The following is a 22,206-nucleotide window of genomic DNA, read 5'->3' as shown; positions in this document are numbered from 1 at the left end:
AAGAAGCTCAGCCCAGTGGAGCGAAACTATGATGTGGGGGACCGGGAGCTGTTGGCTGTCATCAAGGCTTTGAAGGTGTGGAGACATTGGCTTGAGGGAGCTAAACACCCTTTTCTCATCTGGACTGACCACCGCAATCTGGAGTACATCCGGGAGGCGAGGAGACTGAACCCTCGCCAGGCAAGGTGGGCCATGTTTTTCACCCGTTTTGTGTTTACCCTCTCTTACAGACCAGGTTCCCAGAACATGAAGGCAGACGCCCTGTCCCGGCTGTATGATACAGAGGAGCGGTCCATGGATTCCACTCCCATAATCCCAGTCTCGTGTTTAGTGGCACCGGTAGTATGGGAGTTGGACGCGGACATTGAGCGGGCGTCACGTGCAGAGCCCGCTCCCCCTCAGTGTCCATCTGGGCATCTGTACGTTCCATCTGCTGTCCGCGACAGATTGATCTACTGGGCTCACAATTCACCCTCCTCTGGTCATCCTGGGATTGGGCGGACTATGCGCTGTCTTACTGGGAGGTACTGGTGGCCCACCTTAGCTAAGGACGTGAGGGTTTATGTTTCCTCCTGCTCAGTGTGCACCCAGTGCAAGGCTCCTAGACACCTACCCAGAGGTAAGTTACAACCCTTACCCGTTCCACAACAGCCGTGGTCACATTTATCGGTGGATTTCATAACCGATCTTCCACCTTCACAAGGTAACACCACGATCCTGGTCGTTGTGGATCGTTTTTCTAAGTCCTGTCGTCTCCTCCCTTTGCCCGATCTCCCTACGGCCCTACAGACTGCGGAGGCTCTGTTTACACATGTTTTTCGGCACTAAGGGGTGCCTGAGGATATAGTGTCTGATCGGGGTCCCCAGTTCACGTCAAGGTTCTGGAAGGCGTTCATGGAACACCTGGGGGTCTCGGTCAGCCTTATCTCGGGTTTTCACCCTGAAAGTAACGGGCAGGTGGAGAGAGTTAACCAGGATGTGGGTAGGTTTCTGAGGTCTTATTGCCAGGACCGGCCGGGGGAGTGGGCGGCGTTTGTGCCCTGGGCAGAGATAGCTCAGAATTTGCTTCGCCACTCCTCCACTAACCTCTCACCCTTTCAGTGCGTGTTGGGGTATCAGCCGGTTCTGGCCCCTTGGCATCAGAGTCAGACCGAGGCTCCTGCGGTGGACTATTGGTTCCGGGGTGTGAATACTTATGTAAATTAGATATTTCTGAATTAATTTTTCAATAAATAAGCAAAAATGTCCTAACATGTTTTCACTGTCATTATTGGGTATGGTGTGTAGATGGGTGACATCTTTATTTTATTCATTTTGAATTCAGGCTGTAATGCAACAAAATGTAGGATAAGGCGTATGAATACTTTCTGAAGGCACTGTATGTCACACACAGATCTTAGGCATGGATTCTGCCCTCAATAGACAAGGTAGATCTATTAGAAACAGAAGTCTACATGGGATTTATCATGGAGTTCATTATTCTGAAGTATTACCAGAAGTATCTTGCAATCTAATCATAACATACAGCAGGTGACTGCACACTCCTGTCATTAATTTCACAGGACAACATATCCACTTAATTTGTTCCATGGCAACGTTTTCTGATTCTATAAAAATAAAATTAGTCCTACCCTATTGAGTGAATGACTAGGCCAGGCCTAACAGTATGGTCCCAGACAGGCTCAATCAGCCTCCATTTTAAAACTGGAACTGTATATTTGTGTGATTTCTCTGAAAATTTCCTGGCCTCACAGTTCTCTCTAGCTTGTAAACACTTAGTGATATTTATACACACACACTGATATTTATACACACACACACACACACACACACACACACACACACACACACACACACACACACACACACACACATAACCATAAAGTATACACGCATGCACACATTAGAATCTCCTTGGTAGTATGGAGGATATAATCTTTCAATTCCTTCTCCATTTCACCACAGTTCACCTACTCTCCCTTCCTCCGCCATGACTATGCTACATCTACCTTAATTTATGGAATGTCTTGCCTCCAACCACTCAGCATGATAAAGCTTTGACTGTTCATTTTATGGGCATAGACATACAAGCCTCAAACACTCGGGCTTTGCACTTCCCAGAAAATCAGTCTCTCTGCTTCTTTCAAACACAAAACTCCCACACATCTGATTTCACCCTCTCTGCTGAGTGTTTCCCAGTACTCGTCCCTGCATCTCTCTCTCTCACACACACACACACACACACACACACACACACACACACACACACACACACACACACACACACACACACACACACACACACACACACACACACACAGTGTCACAAACGTCCGTCTGTTTGCTGCTGATTGGGCCTGGCTATAGAAACAGAAAGTACCCTCTGTGCCCTCCTGACTCCCTCTACCCAGAAAACATGTGGCGGGAAGAGGGAAGTACCCCTTACCAACTGAACACCCAGCCTGCCCTCTACTCAAACAGCTGGAGGGAGGAAGAAGCCTACTGAATAGGTTGACTATACCGACTATACCACAGAAAAATATTGTTTATGTTCAACCATTGACAAAGCAAAGAGGAATTCATGTGTCAAAGCAATTTAAAGAGATCAACATGTTTATGAAATAGGGTGGAAATTAAGTTATTTGTTGAGGTTTGTGAAGGGTTGAAAAAGGAGAGGTCTGTTAAGAGTCAGGCCTAGCCCTGAGGTATGAGGCAAAAGTAAATCAGAAATACAATGCCTAATGCCAATGACCACAGGCGTATTCATTACGCCAATTCTGTTGCAAAACGTTTCTTTAAACGGATGCCATAGGAACGAAACAGGGAGGGACCTACCTGAATTTGTCCAATAAAAACTTGTTTTCGTTGCAAAATGCAACTGTTCGCACTAATGATTACACAACACATGTTCAAGTGTAGCTGGTGCACAAGCATTCACACAACCACACCAACAGAATGAAGAGTACACACCAAAACTTTACAGAAAATGCCTTTTGTATTAAAAGTTGTTCAATCCAGACAAGTGGGTGGTAAAAGGCTTGTCTGGGGTCAAAATTACAATTGAAATCAGGAATTCACATTTCAAAAAGAAACTATTTCTAAGATAAAAACAAACATGGCTTACTTTTTGCTGAACCCACAACATAAAGCTGTTTGGGTTCATACTCTCAGTGAAGGTATACCAGTGTGGGGGGAAAAAAAGAGGCCAAACTTTGCCCTGAAATAACTGTTATTCCATCTACACCTCAACTTCCTCACTGAAAAAGACAAAAAGGGCCGTTACATTTTATTTCAAATCACTTTTTAACCGCACACCTTTTTTATTTGAACACCATGTCTTCATCACTGGAAAATAAACACTTTTAAATCTTACAAACAGGGTTGTCAAACTATTTAATCATTTCTTAATGTCTTTTTTTTTTTTATCTTTTAAATTCAATTATCTACAAAAGCATCAACTTCGCATTTGTACTAGCATAGACCCTATTTTACATAATGTGAGGCGTTTGTATTGTGCCTGCCATTGGTTGAGACACAGCATGCTCTTGAATATAGGGTGGGTGTCATGTTTTGGCTAAATGTACTAAAATGGGAATAACAGAAATTTCAGCTTTCAAATGGTACCACAAAGATGATTTGTCCACACATCACAAAATGTTGACATGAATTAGAATATCAGTTGTTTGAAATTACACTGTCAATATTCCATATGAAACCTATTGAAATCATAGAAATATACATAATAGAATAGACATTCCCATTTAAGTTGACATTCAACGGTGAGTGGACCGGTGGCCATCTTTGTGAAAGTACAAATGTAAATTTCAATGGTGTAGCACCAGCTAAATTCCACTGGTCTGAAGGGATTGTTCCATTCTATGAATTATATTTCTAAAGATTCGAATGGCACCCAACCTGTATTTAAGAGTATTCTGTGTCTCAACTGATGGCAGGCACAACACATATACCTCAGAATATGTAAATTGGAGTTTACACATTTTAGATAATTGACATTAAAAAAAATATATATTTTTTTAATAGTTTTACAAGCCTGTTAAGCGTTTAAATGATATCAAACTCAACCATTTATATTTTCCAGTGATGAAGAAATGTATCATGGTATGCTAAATTGGTCAACTTTGAGCACCTCTATCTCCTGAATGTTTTGGCTTTCAGTTCCAAAATGTCACTTTCTGACCACCTCTTCCATGGGCAAATGTGTACGAATAGTTTAGTTCAAATCAAAAAGGAGTGAGGTCAAAAAGTGATTAAAATGAAACGGAACCCTCTTTCACTATGAGCCCAACTGAAATTAAAAGGTAAAGTACTGTTGTGATTGTAGGGCTCCTTGGTTGGCACATACAGACATAGGTGTATTTCTTAGGAAGGCACTTGACATGGGGTCCTGTTTTCCCCCCATGTCACATCAGTAAGGTCCTTGTTTGTGCACATTGAAGAGTGAGACGGGCAGGGGAAGTTAAATCCAACGTTACCAAATCCTGAAGAAAAACACAAAAAAGCAATCCACAACACTCCATGGCCTGACAACACATCTTGGTAGGCCTTTTTTTCTGCAGGTAATACACAATTTCTTGATGTTTAGTCATTTTAATTAGTTGCTCAGGTTTAGGCTAGTTCCAGTGACCAGTGCATATTCACCGAGTTTGGGGTTTATTTGACACAAAGTCCAAACATGAACTTTTGCTCTTGGGGGGTGGGGGGGGGGGGGGGGGTCCTTGAGCCCATCAGAATCCACACAAAAACTGACCAATCCCTGTTCAGCAAAGGGATTAATCCTAATCCCTCTCCAGGCCAGAAGGACCCGCCCAGAAACCATGAAAAAGTACAACTCAACAGTAATCAAACCCCACCAAAGTTCCATAACAAAAAAAAGTGTCTCTTAGGTTTTACAATAAGACATTCCCAGTGAGGCACGTTTACAGAAAAAGTGTCAATTACAAAGCTGTGTGATATTTAAAAAAATCTCAAACATTCAAGTACTTTGTCATGTAAACACTTTTTAGGCTATTTCAATATAAATTGTTGTCATCGTCGATTGTGTGTGCAAATAGCTTTCCAATAATACTGACGGTCGCATTATCAAAAAGAGGCCGTATAATTTTGTTATCAACAAGTTATCAAAACAGGCCTTGTTTTTTATGAGTTTTACTTAGCTAGATAACAATCACAGTTGCAAACTTAAAGATGTTTTCTTAGAAAAGAACACAAGAACAACAGCGATCTCCAACGCTGGGTAATGAGGAATAGTTCATCTGTCTCACGATTTCTGCGAACAGTTCGTCGACCAAGCCTTTATTTTTGGCAGAAGTTTCCATAAACGGGCAATTCCACTCCTGAGCCAGCACCTTGCCTTCCCCGGAAGAGACCTCTCTCTCGCCTTCCAAGTCCACTTTATTTCCAACCAATACCATGGGCACTCGCTCGTATCTTTTCACTCGGATGATTTGATCCCTCAACGCCTTGATGTCTTGGAAGCTCTGCTGGTTGACCAGACTGTAGACCAAAATAAACCCCTGCCCGTTTTTGATGTACAAGTCTCGCATGGAGGCGAACTGTTCTGTCCCCGCCGTGTCCAGTATCTCCAGAACAGAGGGAGACGAGTCCACCTCGATCTCCTTTCGGTAAAAATCCTCTATTGTGGGGTCGTATTTCTCAATGAAGGATCCCGTCACAAACTGGACAGTCAATGCAGATTTGCCCACGCCGCCCGAGCCCAACACGACCACTTTATACTCCCTCATGGCTTCAGAAAACAGACAGCCCCTCTCCACGGATCCTCTACCCACCCGATGTTTTCAGTCTGCAGAAAGGCAGCTCTTTCAAGGGTGGGAGTTGTAAATCCCTCGGCGGAAACGCGTTCGATGGTCGTCTCCGAAGGTCCTGGTAAGAATCCGAAGAGAGCGGCAGTTTCCGAACATTAATAATATAACGTGTAGCACATTTTCCGTTGTTTGTACTGTGCCACGGTGTTAAAAAGCGTGATCTCTTCTATGGCTGGCGTTTCCTGCACAGTTTCTCAACGCAAGACAACTAACGTCACGAACCAGGGCTTAGTTCTGTGATTTCTTAAAGGGGCAGTCACCCAAAACATTAGTCAACGCAAATATTAGTCACCTGGGGCCTCATTTATAAACCGTGCTTGCATACAAGATATACCCCAAAAATGTGCGTGCGCCAGTTAACGCAAAAAACCTGACGTGAGAATGCGTTCATCACCCTGCAAACTTGAGACATCAGCTGTTCGAGTACCCATGCTAACATATTGTATACAAGAGTATATACCACATATTATTAGTTAATTTTTGTATACTGTAAACAAACAGTATCCTTTCAGTTGAGTGTACTAGCGCTTCGCCTGTCTACTGGAAGTTGAAATATACAACTTCTTGCTAGCTTGTTAGGATAGCTAACAAATTGCTAGCTAGACATCTTATGACTTCATTAACAATGTCCATTGAGAACGTCCATAATATACTGGCAAGTTCAATGTATTACCAGCCAACTAACGTTAGGACTGTAGCTAGCAAACATACCGGTACATACAAGCAACTGCTGTAATAATATGCTATGCGGTTCGTAAGGCTAGCGTAGCTAAGAAATTGTCAGACAACATAACGTGTAACGTAACTTATTTGAAAAGGCATTACTTTATTACATTGTTCAACATTTGTCATAATTAGTTAAAGAAATAAATATGTATCCGCTCTAGTCAGACTTTGGCTGCATATTTTCCGCAATTTTCTTCAAATCTGAAAATGTTTTAAAGCCACGCCCATTTTCTGAAGTATTGAATTATGGGCCTCAAAAGCAAGGAAATAGTGTCCACTGCTTGGCAAATGTACGACATTCGGGAACTTTTGGCATACTAACTATAGCCATACTATGACCAATAAACATACTACATTTGTCACAAATAGTATGGTTAGGACAGACAAAATGTATTCACTGTTTAATGGATTTTCCCCCCAGAAAAGTGAGGCGAGCGAAAAAAATAAATGTGTGTATATATATAAATTAAGTGCATAAGGAAGTACTTTACCACATTGTCCTAGGCACTTGTGCAGGCTCTAGGCCTAATGTGAGCTTCAAGAGTTATATTATTCCATGCGAAAACCTACAATATTTTTCTTAAAAAGAATGCAGATGTTGCAATGTTGTTATAACCATGAGAAATTAAACACAACGGGAAGCATAACTTGTGACAGTTTATTTTCCTGATTAAAACAAATCTGATAAAAATCAAGAACAGCTTCACAAGACACCATAACTAAAGTTGGCCGTGTGCAGTAGATCACCTACTGGGTGTCAACAAACAATGTAGAATCATCTGGAAATGAAAATGACGGCCAATGTTCTGTGGTCAGACGCAATAGCACAATCACCTGCTGCTTTTTACTGTTCAACAGCACGGTGTGTTTTGCCCTTTATTTGTTGTTTATTCTGGTCTCTAGGGTGTTCATTTTTTAAAAGATTTATTGGAGCTCTCGTAATGAACTGCTTTCCTTCTTGCTTACACACTGGGCACATTGGCCTGACATGTTGGAATTGTTTGAGCCTCACAAACTCTTCTCCCTCAAGAAAATCTGGACATCCACAATGGACACATCTGGGAATAACACTGATTGCTGAGTAATTCTGCGTCTCCACTTGCATTCCACAGGTTAGCCCCTTGAAAGCTATCTGCTCATGATATGGATTGTCTTCTTGGAAAATCTCTGAACCACATGTAAAGGCCTTTCCTTGTCAGTGGTGTCCAAGCTGTACAGATCATCACATTTCTGGTGCTCACGTCTGTCTGCTGTCAATGTTGGATCAGGCACAAACCTTCATTTCATAAATTGTTCTTCTGGCAAGCATGAAGGATTCATTAAGCAGTACCAGCATGGATCTTCTCCCTCGCATTTCTTGATCTGTACCATGTATTGTGACATTTTGAAATGTCTGTCCTGGAATTGCTTGTACTGTTCCTTGTCAAGGTCTTTTCTGCTGAGGTCATGCATCATGTCAACTTCTGTATTAATGATGTTGAATTGTGCAATATTGGCAATTTCTTCCTGTGTTGCGTCGTGATGTACTTCAACGTGGGTTCCTTTCCACTTAAGGCGCTCAAACCGGCCAATCACAAGAGCTGCAACAGGATGCATACTCTTTTCAAAATCCTCTTTCAGGTCTGGCTGTTTGGTGGCTGTTTTACGTAGGCTTGTCATTGTGCTACACTTCTTCACAAGCTTCTTATTTGATTCTTCCATCTTCTCCCTCGCCAGGGCTGTTCCCTGAAGCCCCAAGTTTAGAAGGGAATTAACTCTCTCGGCAGGGTTGGCCCAGCTGTCATCTGGTGCTGTTCTACAGGCCATAATCATGTCAAGATCAAGTTGAACAAACAGGAGTGTGTGGCATGCTTGAACAAAGACAGATGTGGTTCTGTGATCTGGCCCACCATCAGATTGAATAATAAAGATTGACATCTTCACTGTAGTTCTCTCCTCTGAGGATGCTGAGATTTAACTGTGTCGAAGGGGCTGGATGGCTGGAAAAGCTTGTCCTTGACAGCGACATTAATTTTCCCATCATAGAATGAACTAGATGGAGATGCTGGGATCAACATTACAGATGGTACAAGTCGACAGATGGTACAAGTCAGCTGATGTGGTAATCATGGTTGGCAGCTGCTAGAACTGGCCCACTCACAGGAGCAATGCTTGGATGTCTGCCTCTGTTACAGGTCCCTATAGGCTGGCCAGGTTCTCCGACAGGGATGATTGCCTTATCATCCACACATAACATTTTAGTCCTTCTGCCACATGCAGGCAAACTGTTTTTAATGTAGTTCCACTGTACTGCAACAAACTTTGAGTCTTGATGTCCCTTATCACCCGAGGCTGGACCATGAACTTGAGGTCAAACCTTCCTATGTACTGGAGAGCAGACATGAACCATGGATTCTTGGGTGTAAACTGCAGTCTTAGCCACTGTATTGATGGGATTTTAATTTCTGGTTAAGACGCTTTTCCACTGTGTCACGCAAGTCCTCAATTGATATAGCAAAAGGCTGAGCTGACCTGAGCTGTGTATTCATTAAAATACTTCTGTGCTTCATCCCAAAAGGCCTGGAATGAGGATTGTGATTTGCCATTCAGCTTCCTCAAATCCATTTCAGGTCTGGGTCATCACCATCAAGGAGAAACAATGATACTCTCTCATCAAGTGGGCACTGTTCATCATTGTTCGCTGAACTCTTGTCATCTGTCAGAAACCGATACATTTCTCTCAGGAAGTGTAACGATGTGCTCTGGGAGTCGAGAAGTGAATAATTTAATAGAAAAACGAAACATAATACAAAACAAGAAACATGAACAACGCACAGACATGAAGCTGGAACAGAAACAATAACACCTGGGGAAGGAACCAAAGGGAGTGACATATATAGGGAAGGTAATCAGGGAGATGATGGAGTCCAGGTGAGTCTGATGACGTGCAGGTGCATGTAACGATGGTGACAGGTGTGCGCCATAACGAGCAGCCTGGTAACCTAGAAGCTGGAGAGGGAGCACACGTGACAGTAGTTCCTCCCGACGCGTGACTCCAGCCGCAGGATGCCAACCAAAATGACGATCCCAGGGATCAGGAGCGGACCGGTCGCCTCCGCTGAGGCGCAGGAACCTGACGAACCGGCTGAGACGTGAGAGCCTGATGAGTTGGCTGAGACCTCACCAGTTGCCTCGGTCGAGGCATGGGAGCCTATCGAGCCCGCTGAGGTATGGAAACCCGTCAAGCCAGCTAAGGCAGGGGAACCCGCCGAGGAATGGGAATTCGACAAACCGGCTGAAGCCTCCCACGTAGCTCCGGTTCTGACACCCCAACATTTTTTTTTTTAAGTCCCTGATGCTAACGATGTGCGCTGGGAGTCGGGAAGCAAGTTCAGGAAATGAATAATTTTATAGAAAAACTAAACATAATACAAAACAAGAAACATGAACAACGCAGACATGAAGCTGGAACAGAAACAATGACACCTGGGGAAGGAACCAAAGGGAGTGACATATAAAGGGAAGGTAATCAGGGAGATGATGGAGTCCAGGTGAGTCTGATGACACGCAGGTGCACGTAACGATGGTGACAGTTGTGCACCATAACCTAGAAGCCAGAGAGCACACGTGACAGGAAGTAGCTGTTCACTTTGGCAGCATGTGCGTATTTGTACAGGAATGCTTTTTGCATTGCTCTAGTGAGGTATGTTGGTATTTATTTTCTCAGGGTGGAGATGACAGAAGCCTGGTCTCATGAACACCAGTGCCATGTGAGGTTACCTTCCATATGAATGTCAGAGTGCCTAGGTAGTTACCACAGGCATACTTGTACAAAGTGAAAGTCAATGGAAGTTTCAAGTTTTCAATCCATTTCCTTCTCTGGAATCTATCTTCAGGAGAAAAGTCCAGTAGAAAGAGGGGGAGGTATTGGGGCACTTTCTCCAAAGCTTGTAACAGAGTGCTGTACTGGGGTCTGACCGGTCCGCATGATGCTCTCACAGTGTAGCATAAAAAAATCTGACTCTGGTGTAGGTGGTGGAGTGGGCTGTTGGTGACGTCTGGTCATTGCTTGATTCACCTTCTCCAAGTGGGATGCATCAGTTGCTATGGACTCTGTTAGACGCACCACATCTTCTCTGAGATCTAATGTGAACAAGGAATACAGGCAGTTTTAGTTGAGAGGTTTAAAACATAAAGCTTACACTTACTTTTGAAAATAAAGGTTTTACATTTCCCGAATAAATGGTTACATTTTACAATATTAGACAAAGTATGTTTGACATTAATCTACAAGGAGTAGTAGTGTGCCACAAACTTAATTGATATAGAAAAATGACACAATACATTCATTAAAATACCTGTGAAGTGATTCCGGTGTGCCCAGGGCTGGGATATTGAGATAGAGAGCTGACTGCAATGATCCCGACGCTGATCTTAACTTAGTTTTGGTGCATTGTGTCGTGTTTCCTGGTATCTGTTGTAGGATCCACAGCCTTGTGGTAATTTCAGGAATCTGTCTGGTATGGCTAAGATTCTCTCTTTGAACATCTGTAGATGGGGGGTCCATATACCAGAGAGCTTTTGATAATCGGGTAACGAATGTCAATATGAACATGAAAAATAGGAGAAATATTACATTTCAGTCTGATTATCAGATGATTATTATTATTAATACACTAACATTAATGAACATTATTCACATAATATTGCATTCTATTATACATCCTTTCATATAAAAAAATAATTGGGGAAAAAAAGTAATGAATGTATTATCTGTTCATTAATCTACTTAATTGTATAGCCTAACAAGGCTTTAACATATTAATACAATACAAATATAAAGGCCTATCATAGGCTGTCCTTTCTAGGAAAAATATGCTATCTTTAATAAAGGGCAATCATTCGAATTAGGTCAAGTTAAAGTCACACTGGGAAAAGTGGTTTCTCTCGTAATTTAATGTGATGTATAGGGTAATAGAGTAGACTATTTAACATTTGTTTCTAATTCAAGAATGATTGACAATAAATAATTGTAATCAAATTAAAATCTTGATGTATAATAATGAGTTCATTACCTGAATGCATCTCTATAGCCTATAGGCGTTAAAATATTAATACAAATATGATTAGCCCTCTCATAGACTAGGCCTTGTAAAAAGAGGGTCAATCAAGTTAGGTCTGCCAAATTAATGTAGCACTGGAAACAATACATAAATCCAACCATCGAGTATAGCCTATCAAAAAAGTAATTTATAACATGCACAATTAGAAGCATCAATCTATATAGAGCAAGCTTGACTAAATTCGAGCCCAGGTACTTTCAGTGGCGGAACTAGAGTGTTATACATGGGGTGGCCAAGGCTACTTCAGGGGGTCCATAGACCATGACAGAAAATGTGTGTGTAACCCTAACGTGGCATCTAAGGAGCATGAATGAATCCTATGATTGCTGATTAGAGGTAGAAGTGATATTTCACTTAACCCAGAGTTCTTCAATGTGGCAGATAGTGTGGTCCAAAAGGGTTACTTCACTGGAATTCATTAACATACTATGAATAGTCAGTGTCTCTACCTCGGAACTGCAGCTCAATTTCTCTCTTATACACACACTGGAGAGACTTGGTTCACTGTTTTCATGAATATATAATCTGGGTCTATAAGTATATTTTCAGAAAATAAAGCTCAAGTACCACGGAGATAAGATAGCATTTGTGTGTTACATAAATTGCATAGTTTATTTACAAAAAAAGTACATTTACAAATAAAACACACTGCAATTTGACATTCCAGGTATTAAGCATAAATGGACTTGGAAAAATACAAATTATTTTGGTGCCCATCAATATTAAACTTACAGTATCATATTTATGCTCATATATATTATGCTAACTAATAGCAAAGGAAAGTTTTGGAATTGGCCTAATCAAGACCAAATGAAATCTGTGTGACATGATACCCTTTGGATGTATCATTTTAGAATGTCAGTGTACTAGCTAGTACACAGTGCAGGTTTTAATCATGACCAGCGGGACCGCCTAAGTGCCAAATTATCCTAGGTAATTTCTGGTGAGTCCTGGCAAAATGTTTCACAAACTCATCCATGTCGAGGGAGCGTGCCCTCCTTGACTCAACACTGAGAATTCCAAGGTGACTTAATCTGTCATCAACCATTGTTGTCCTAAGGTGGGTTTTAATCAGTATTAAAGCTGAGAAGCTTCTCTCGCAAGAAGCACTGCTGACTGATGTAACAACAGAAACCTTACAAAGTCGAAATAGCTCATGGAAGACCTCTTTATAAGGTTCTAGAAACACAAAAAAGTCAAAGAGAGTAGACGGTCTGTCCCTTCCACTTTTCTCTGTCCTATCAAGAAGCCGCTTGGTTTGATGAACCTCATGTTTGAGGTCCTCTAAATCTGACTCAAAGGTCTGAGCAAAGGCAAACAGAGTCTCCTCATTGAAGAATGTTGTACTCTTTGGGTTGAGAGACTGGACCCCTTGCATTATGTTGCAATTCTTCTTTGAAAACGCCTCTGCACCTCAGCTGTGAGACTGTCAAGCACCTGATAAAAGATAGCTCTTTGGAAGCTCTCACCATCACTTTGGTCACAATTTTTCTGTCCTACAGTGCTCATCATCAATGAGTCGTGAAATCTTAAGCTTGTTTTAGGCTGTCTTTTACACACTGTTTGTACACTTATTTTGCAGTGCTCTGCAATCTCTTCAACCTCTTTCCATACTTCTCCAAAGTAACCCTCACTTCTGTAGTCCTGTAATGTGTCTGTAAGGGCACCTACTAGATCCACAGCCCTTGCTTGGTCAAAAGAGCTTGATTGGAGCATGTCAGAAAGACATTTGGCATCACCAAGCACTTGACAGAAGGTAACCAAAAGCCCTATGAAATGTAAATCTATCTGAGAAAGAAGGTCCCCTTGCCTCCACTGATCTATCACCACTATTTTCAAGTGTGATATTCTATAGCACTCTCAGAACTGCTGGAAGCCTGTCCCTCAGATTACGTCATGCATGCCCACCTTACATCCGTAAATCTCTGTAGTTCCCTGGGCTGCTGCTGTGGATACTGCTCTTTCTGAACTGCAAGCCACTTGAGATGAACGTACGAGCCAAATACAAAGTTCTAAAGCTTCTGCCGGAGAGCAAAAAAGTTAACTGCCTCAGGCACTGATTTTACAGCATCGACAAGAACCAAATTCAAACAATGTGCATTACAGTGCACATAAAATGCAAATCTTGCACTGTTTTTAATCCATGCAGACACACCAGAATGCTTTCCGCTCATGACGGATGCACCGTCATAGCCTTGCCCCACAAGATTATTTCTGTAGTCCAGACCATGTTTTTCAAGGCAATCAATTATAATTTTTGAGGCCTGCTGCATCTAAGCTTTCAGCTGACTGAAAGTGTAGAAAGCTTTCGTGGATGGTTCCGTTGTAATAGTACCTCACAACTAAAGACATTTGTTCTTTCAATCTTTGGTTTCATCTGCAATTACACTAAAAACTTCCATTTCTTTTACTTGTCTTATTATTTCACGATGTACCATCTCAGCTAAGCCCTCAAGAACTTCATTCTGGATTTGGTGGCTTGTGTACTTAGCATTGCCATATGCATTCATCCTTTTCTCTATGAGAGGGTCATTCTTTGCTATTCCTTCTAAGATTGTCAAAAAAATGACCCTTGTTGTGAGAGTCATCAGACTCTCAATAACCTCTCTGCGCTGTATTTTGAGTGGCAGTTAACAGGAGCACATCTGTAATTGTTTTAATGTAAGTACAGTTTTCCTCCTTTTTCCGGTCCTCATTTATGACATCTAACATTGATAAGTTGCTGTCAATAGCCCTTTTATGCTGATTCCAAGCATACATAGCATTGATATGATGCTCTGCCTTCGAATGGAGCTTTAACCCAGAATCTTTAAACAGCACCCTTTTCCAGTTACAAAAACCTGACTGTGATGTGAAGGCAGAATCAGGTGTATTGGGCAGAGAAAAATGTCTACAGGCGAAACAATATGTTGAATCTTGACTTACAGAATTTTCAAGCCATGAATTGTCCTTAAACCAGGAGCTGTTGAAAGCCCCTTTCCTAGTACCATGCTGAGTTCTGGGAAATGTTTTCAAACACGGCTGTACAGGACCCTCTTCTCTGGATCTTGAAATGTCTGAAATACACGTTAAATAATGTCATATCTCTAAGGAAATGTATAATTAAGGGATCAACAAGATTAGATACTAACAGCTGCTAACTAAAATGTGTAGTTTAAAGGAAAGTCCTGGCATACCATTGGGTCCTTTTGGAACAGCATATCTGGTGCTTGATGCAGTTGGAAGGGGGTCGATGACATCTCCTGGCAGCTCTGGCTCACTGTCTTGCTCAGAGGTCTCTGTGTCATCCCTTGATACATCTATTACATTACAATAACACAAGAACCATTAGTGTAGAATCACAATAAAAATGCCACAGCCATCAAAATAAGTACACATGAATCAAGAGCCAACATTTTAAAGTGATGCTTAATCTGACAAAATCATCTATTACAAACTGAAGCTAAACTTAAATTCTGAACTGGGCATGTGACTGACTACCTGGTAGATGTGTAACAGTATAGCGTCCATCCCTCTCCTCGCCCCAACCTGGGCTTGAACCAGGGACCCTCTGCGCACATCAACAACTGACACCCACGAAGCACCGTTACACATCGCGCCACAAAAGCCGCGGCCCTTGCAGCACAAGGAGAACAAGTACTTAAGGTCGCAGAGCGAGTGACGTCACCAATTGAAACGCTATTAGCGCGCACCACCGCTAACTAACTAGCCTTTTCACATCGGTTACAGATGCTCTGACCTGGTGGTGGTAGAATGGGTCCTTGTGATGTCTGACCACACTGACTCTGACTACCCTCAGGTAGGGAGCTTCTCTGGAGTCCGGTGGTGAGACAAGGGCTGGGGTCTGTTTGCAACTGATCTGCCTCTTTGTGCTTCTTTAAAAATAAGTCTATCTCTCCATTTCTTTTCATTTTTAATTGACCCTATGCAAAAATAAGAGTCTATGGTTACATCTAAGCATCCAATTACCCACATTTTAGTCCAATCTTAATTACAAATCCCAATTATCATAACTTTACCTTAAAATCAACTACCAGCCAAAGTTACTAGTTAGATCATGGCTAGCCCTACTCTGCAGTAACTTGGCTAGCTATAATTTCTTACACCTTTACGATAGCAAAACAGGCTATCTGCAAATTGTGTTAACCTTTTGAGTAACGTTAACAGATTGACAATACATTTTTCATTTTGAGTTCAAGTACGAAAATGTAATTGAGTTAATGGATTTCAAATTGCTGAATGTTAACTTGCTGAACACTGACAGCTGTAGCCTACTAGTTACCCCACATTAGCTAAACATTGGTATACTGTAACTTTCGACACTACACTGTATAAGCATGTATTATTAGCACAGACGTAAACATAATGTTAGGCTACATTGGGAACTGATCTCTCTTATCTGATTAACTGTCTGTTAATGGAGCCAAAGGTCTAACGTTAACTTACACAGCGACTCAACTTTCATAAAAGTTGTTCAGGAAACCTAAACCCGATGCTAAACCTTAAAACTTACTTCAAATATGATGCTTTCGCCAATCGTAAAAAGAGCTTGTGGAGCTGTGGAAATATTCTCTCTTCTGTATGTTCTTTTTATTTTTCTGTATCTCGCAGCTAACGTTAATATTCTCTCTTCCTCGTCCTCGATTTCAAAAATGCGCCGCCAAACGTCAAAATAAATGCTTCTTTCAATAAGAGGTGAAATAAGATGTCAATCAGCATCAACCTGCCAGTAGCGAATGAAATGTCGGTGTGGCACGTCAGATGTCTGTGTCACCCCGGACACCCCTCTGGCTCTGCCCCTGGTAACTTTGCTCACCACATCCTCCTTCTATTGTCTCGTCTGGCTGCCACGAAAAGCCCCCACCTGGGAGACAGTCGATCACATCATTGTAGAGCTGCTGATCTGCATGAAGTGTGTGTGTGCCACTGGCGATGTACATTGCTGGACATGCTAGCTGTTCTCGGCAGCGCATCCACTTCAAACTCATTCCGTCTTGGTGTTATCGGTTGGCCTACTACTACTGGCAGTATCGGTAAAATGGAAGTAATGAGTCGCAAATCACCATATAGCTGACACACTTCGATTTCATCAATCATTTTGACTTTGGTTGTCCAAAATACTAACGTTATTAGCTTGCACGCCCCTATTCTCATCGACTGGGCTGTAGTGGAGCATGTTGAGAGCTTCAAGTTCCTTGGTGTCCACATCAACAACAAACTAAATCAAATCAAATGTATTTATATAGCCCTTCTTACATCAGCTGATATCTCAAAGTGCTGTACAGAAACCCTGCCTAAAACCCCAAACAGCAAGCAATGCAGGTGTAGAAGCACGGTGGCTAGGAAAACTAGAATGGTCCAAACACACCAAGACAGTCGTGAAGAGGGCACGACAAAGCCTATTCCCCCTCAGGAGACAGAAAAGATTTGGCATGGGTCCTCAGATCCTCAAAAGGTTCTACAGCTGCACCATCGAGAGCATCCTGACTGGTTGCATCACTGCCTGTTATGGCAACTGCTCGGCCTCTGACCGCAAGGCGATACAGAGGGTAGTGCGTACGGCCCAGTACATCACTGGGGCGAAGCTTCCTGCCATCCAGGACCTCTACCAAGCGGTGTCCGAGGAAGGCCCTAAAAATTGTCAGAAGACTCCAGTCACCCTAGTCATAGACTGTTCTCTCTGCTATCGCACGGCAAGCGGTACCGGAGCGCCAAGTCTAGGTTCAAGAGGCTTCTAAACAGCTTCTACCCCCAAGCCATAAGACTCCTGAACATCTAATCAAATGGACTATTGCATTCCCCCCCTCCCCCTCTTTACACTGCCGCTACTCTCTGTTGTTGTCATCTATGCATAGTTACTTCAATAACTCTACCTAGATGTACATATTACCTCAAATAACCGGTGCCTCCGCACATTGACTCTGTACCGGTACCCCCTGTATATAGTCTTGCTATTGTTGTTTTACTGTTGCTCTTTAATTACTTGTTACTTTTATCTCTTATTCTTATCCGTATTTTTTTAAACTGCATTGTTGGTTGGGGGCTCAAAGGAAGCATTTCACTGTGAGGTCTACACCTGTTGTATTCGGTGCATGTGTCTAATAAAATCTGAACACACAAGACTCTTCCTTGGTCACTGTGGATGGACTCCGCAGCTCCAAACCTGCTGAACATCCCCGCTGTCAAGGTTGTTGACAATGGTCTCTGCCTCCTGGTCAGGCAGAGCATTGGCTTCGGGCCATTTTGTGAAATAGTCAATGGCCATGAGCACCCAGCGGTCTTTCCACTCCCTTCAACAAAATGCTTGGACAGCAGCTGGCCATCGTCTCTGCCAAACACCAGCGTGACTGGGACAAGCACCCGCCCAAGGTCCTCATGGCATGCCGCTCCGCTGTCCAAAACTCCACCTCCTGCTGAGCATGAGTACGGCCTAGAGGGCTTTTGCCGCCGCTGTGCATTTGTCACATCGGCGGCAAAAGTCCTCCACATCCCTCTTGTGCTGCCCCCAGTAAAAGCCCTGACAGAGGCGGCGGAGGGTTTTTGTGACCCCAAAGTGTCCAGTCCCCACACCCCCATGAATGCTCTGGAGCACAGCCTCCTGCAGTGCTTTTGGGACCACCACCTGCCACCTCTCCTCTCCCGTAGCTGGCTCCTTCCATGCCCGCTGAAGCACGCCATCAGCCAGCCTCAGTCTCTCTAACTTTGACCACAACCCTTTGGTCGCGAGTGAGAGCGCTGCCACCTCTTCCCACGGTGACCTCAACTGTGCCTCTACCCACTGTAGCACTGGCTGTAGGTCTGTGTCCCGTCCCTGGTGCTGCCCCCATTCAGCCACGTCGACAGTCTGCAGCTCACAGCAGACAGGCCCGCTCACCCGACACACTGTGGCACAGAACCCATCTCCCCACACAGCTCTCTCTCTCACGTCCCTCTCTCCGCTCACAGTGGCTGCACCCATCTGCAGTACAGGGCCGACGGGACATGGCATCGGCATTGGAGTGGCGTGCCCCTGCTCTTTGCACCACTGTGAAGTCGTACGGCTGAAGCTCCTCCAACCAGCGTGCAACCTGCCCCTCTGGCTCTCTGAAAGGCATGAGCCACTGGAGAGCAGAGTGGTCAGTCCTTACAGTAAAGGGCAGGCCACCCAGTTAGTACTTGAAGTGTTTGATGGAAGTCACAACAGCCAGGAGCTCACGCCAGGTGACACAGTAGCGGCGCTCATGTTTGTTGAATGTTTTGCTGAAGTATGCCACCACTCTCCCCCTCTGGCCCCACCTGGGACAGCACCCCACCCATGCCCATATTGCTTGTGTCTGTGTCCAGGATAAAGGACAAGGTGAGGTCAGGGGGGGCACGCACAGGGGCCTCCACTGTCGCACTCCACTGTCCAAGTGAAGGCCTTGTCCTTCGGCAACAAGCGGTTCAGCGACGCTTGAGAAGCCCCGTGCAAACCTCCTGTAGTACGAGGCCAAGCCCAGGAAGCGCTTCAGCTGATGCTGTTCAGTGGGGGTGGGCCAGTGTCGGACAGCCCCCACTTTGTCCTCCATGGTGCTGATACCTGCCTTCCCCACTTGGTGGCCCATGAAGGACACCTCTCACCTCATGAAGTGGCACTTCTCGGGGTGGAGCTTCAGGCCTGCGGCGACTACCCTCTCCGGCACACGCCGTAGCGCCCGCAGGGCTGACTGGAAGGAGGTGCCATGGACCAGGATGTCATCGAGGTATACCAGACACTCCTGTCGGGGGGATGCCATCCAGCACCCTGTCCATCAAACGCTCAAAAGTAGCTTGAGCGTTGCACAGGCCAAAGCACAGGACCTTGAACTGCCAGTGTCCTCTGTTAGTGGAGAACGCAGTTTTGTCTCTGGTCTCTGGGGAGAGGGGCACCTGGCAGTAAGCACTGCGGAGGTCTAGTGAGGAGAACCAGGAGGACCCTAACCAAGTCCATCGACTCATCGATACGTGGTAGGGTTATGAGTCCTTCCTGGTTACCTCATTCAGCCACCTGTAGTCCGCACAGAACCTCAGCTTGCCCCCCTTCTTAGGAACCATGACGACTGGTGCCGCCTAGGGGCTGGCTGAGGGCTCGATGAAGTCTGCCTGCTGCATCTCCAACACAGCCTTATCTGCCGCCTCCTGGCGTTCCATTGGGATACGGCGGGGACCCGTCTTGATGGGCCGAGCATCACCTGTGTTGATCTCATGCTGCACCAGATGAGTCTGACCCACCTCTTCCTCACTCAGCGCAAAGCTGTCTCTGAATTCAAACAGCAACTGCCACAACCGTTCTTGCTGCTCGGGATCAAGACCAACACAGTTCCTCCCCCATATCTCCCTCACTGCAGACAGTGTCCTCTCTTCTCCCATCTGGGGTAGCTGGGCTGGGGGGGCGCGGCACGGGCTCACGGCGGGATGTGTCATGAAGTTAGCTGGGGGAATGTAACACACCAATATGGAGGAGGGTGGACAGCAATGAGTCTATGCTGCTTTAACTGTTGGAGTAAGGGGATATTTGGGTTGTGTGAATGTGACATGGGGGGGGGGGGGGGGGGGGGCATGGTGATTGCCAGCCCTCCCTGGAAGCTCAGTGTGCCCCTATTTAGGTCTAACTGGCAGCCTGTGCTCCTAAGAAAGTCCAACCCCAGGATACAAGGGTCCTGCACAGCCGCCACCCACACAGGATGATGCACAGACCTGCCCCCTACTGTCAGAGTCATTATTCCCTTTCATGGGTGCCAGCTCATCTCCCCTCATTTCTGGGGAGGTTCCCATTGCTTGGAAGGCAGCCAAGGTTCGTTCTTTATTTAAAGGGTGAGATCAAGCTGATCCTAACTGTTATAGGCCTATTTCTATTTTGCCCTGTTTATCAAAAGTGTTGGAAAAACTTGTCAATAATCAACTGACTGGCTTTCTTGATGTCTATAGTATTCTCTAGGGTATGCAATCTGGTTTCCGCTCAGGTTATGGATGTGTCACTGCAACTTTAAAGGTCCTCAATGACGTCACTATTGCCCTTGATTCTAAGCAATATTGTGCTGCTATTTTTATTGACGTGGCCAAAGCTTTTGATACAGTAGACCATTCCATTCTTGTTGGCCGGCTAAGGAGTATTGGGGTCTTTGGGCTGGTTTGCTAACTACCTCTCTCAAAGAGTGCAGTGTATAAAGTCAGAAAATCTGCTGTCTCAGCCACTGCCTGTCACCAAGGGAGTACCCCAAGGCTCGATCCTAGGCCCCACGCTCTTCTCAATTTACATCAACAACATAGCTCAGGCAGTAGGAAGCTCTCTCATCCATTTATATGCAGATGATACAGTCTTATACTCAGCTGGCCCCTCCCCGGATTTTGTGTTAAATGCTCTACAACAAAGCTTTCTTAGTGTCCAACAAGCTTTCTCTACCCTTAACCTTGTTCTGAACACCTCCAAAACAAAGGTCATGTGTACATAGGATCATAGGAATATTTTTCCTATTTATTTTATTTTCATAACCATTGCAGAATAAATTCCAAACTTTTTCTGGCCACGATGGGTTCATATTCCCAAAGTAGCGTAGTAAATAGATTGCTGTATGTATTTTAAGTTTTGCAATCCCATATGCAGCGTGGTTTATAATACAGTCGAATTTAGCATGTGAACAGTTTAACTTTTACATTGAAATAGGCCTATGTATGCTACTGTATGTACTGTAATTGCAACAGCAACAAAAATGCGTAGCCTGCCCTAGATAATGTTTCAGAATTCGTGGGCAGTCCATCATATATAGGTTGGGGGGAAAGTCGACGCAAAACATTTGTGAATTCAAACGTTCTGCTGACAGGTCCACAACAGTTTGCCAACTCTTTCAGAAATGGCAGTATTTTGCTAGATACAGCATAAAAATGTAAAGCTGCAATATGTAACTTTTCATTGTTTTTCTATGTTCAAAAGCTCCAATAAGTCACTAGTCATCCAATGTTATGCAACAGTAACAATATTGCGCCTCTAGCCTGCCTGTGAACCACTGTATTCATTATCCCTGTCAGGTTGGATTTTCCCGCCAGATTTTCTGGAGCGCACAATGAGTGACATGTTTTCCGTCAGTGAGGAAGCGGTGTGATAGCTAGCTAGCTGAGCTCATGGCCAACGTGTAAAGGCGATAGCTCGCTTAGCGATATGGCGGACGCGAAGGGCAATAGAGCCCGGGCCAAGACGAGAGTAAACCTCAGATTTGCGTTCATATAGTGGAGAGAACTAAAGGAGTTGATGAGATTCAGATACTTAAGACGAGACACGACGGAACGGTTCGTTTGATCCGAACGGTCCCGCTTTAGAACGTCTCATGTCGTTGGTTGGAGTATTCAAGATTTAACATGTCAGCTTTAGCCACAATCTTGCGACGAGAAGGATCCATTTAGCCATTCAAATAACAGTTCACTAACATTCTGTGTTCAGCTAAGCAGCTAGTTAACTAGCCAAGAAGAGGGCTAGCTAGCTATTTTGCTGTACATAGGTAGCCTGGCTTGCTGACATTTCAGTCAAAAACTGTACCCTGTTT

At 44.1% G+C, this 22,206-nt stretch overlaps 1 protein-coding gene and 1 long non-coding RNA gene across 2 annotated transcripts; both read right to left on the bottom strand.

Moving 5' to 3' along the window:
- Nucleotides 1–2,976: 2,976 nt before the first annotated feature.
- LOC106600591 (ras-related protein Rap-2b) lies at nt 2,977–6,063 on the bottom strand. Its single transcript, XM_014192068.3, has one exon. It carries the CDS (start codon nt 5,760–5,762, stop codon nt 5,214–5,216), a length of 549 nt encoding a protein of 182 aa, XP_014047543.1. The 5' UTR covers nt 5,763–6,063; the 3' UTR covers nt 2,977–5,213.
- Nucleotides 6,064–12,262: 6,199 nt separating this feature from the next.
- On the bottom strand, nt 12,263–20,154 carry LOC123741657 (uncharacterized). Its single transcript, XR_006769138.2, has 3 exons — nt 16,185–20,154; nt 14,848–14,970; nt 12,263–14,727 (listed from the first exon to the last, which is right to left on the bottom strand). It is a non-coding gene; the product is annotated as an uncharacterized LOC123741657 (long non-coding RNA).
- Nucleotides 20,155–22,206: the final 2,052 nt, after the last annotated feature.

This window comes from Salmo salar, chromosome 03 (genome assembly GCF_965601325.2).
Source record: "Salmo salar chromosome 03, fSalSal1, whole genome shotgun sequence".
Lineage (NCBI taxonomy): Eukaryota > Metazoa > Chordata > Actinopteri > Salmoniformes > Salmonidae > Salmo > Salmo salar.
This window is presented reverse-complemented; position numbering and strand designations above follow the sequence as displayed.

What these genes read in the sequence shown, in the direction of transcription:
- LOC106600591 (XM_014192068.3), bottom strand. Translation starts at nt 5,762, where the DNA reads ATGAGGGAGTATAAAGTGGTCGTGTTGGGCTCGGGCGGCGTGGGCAAA.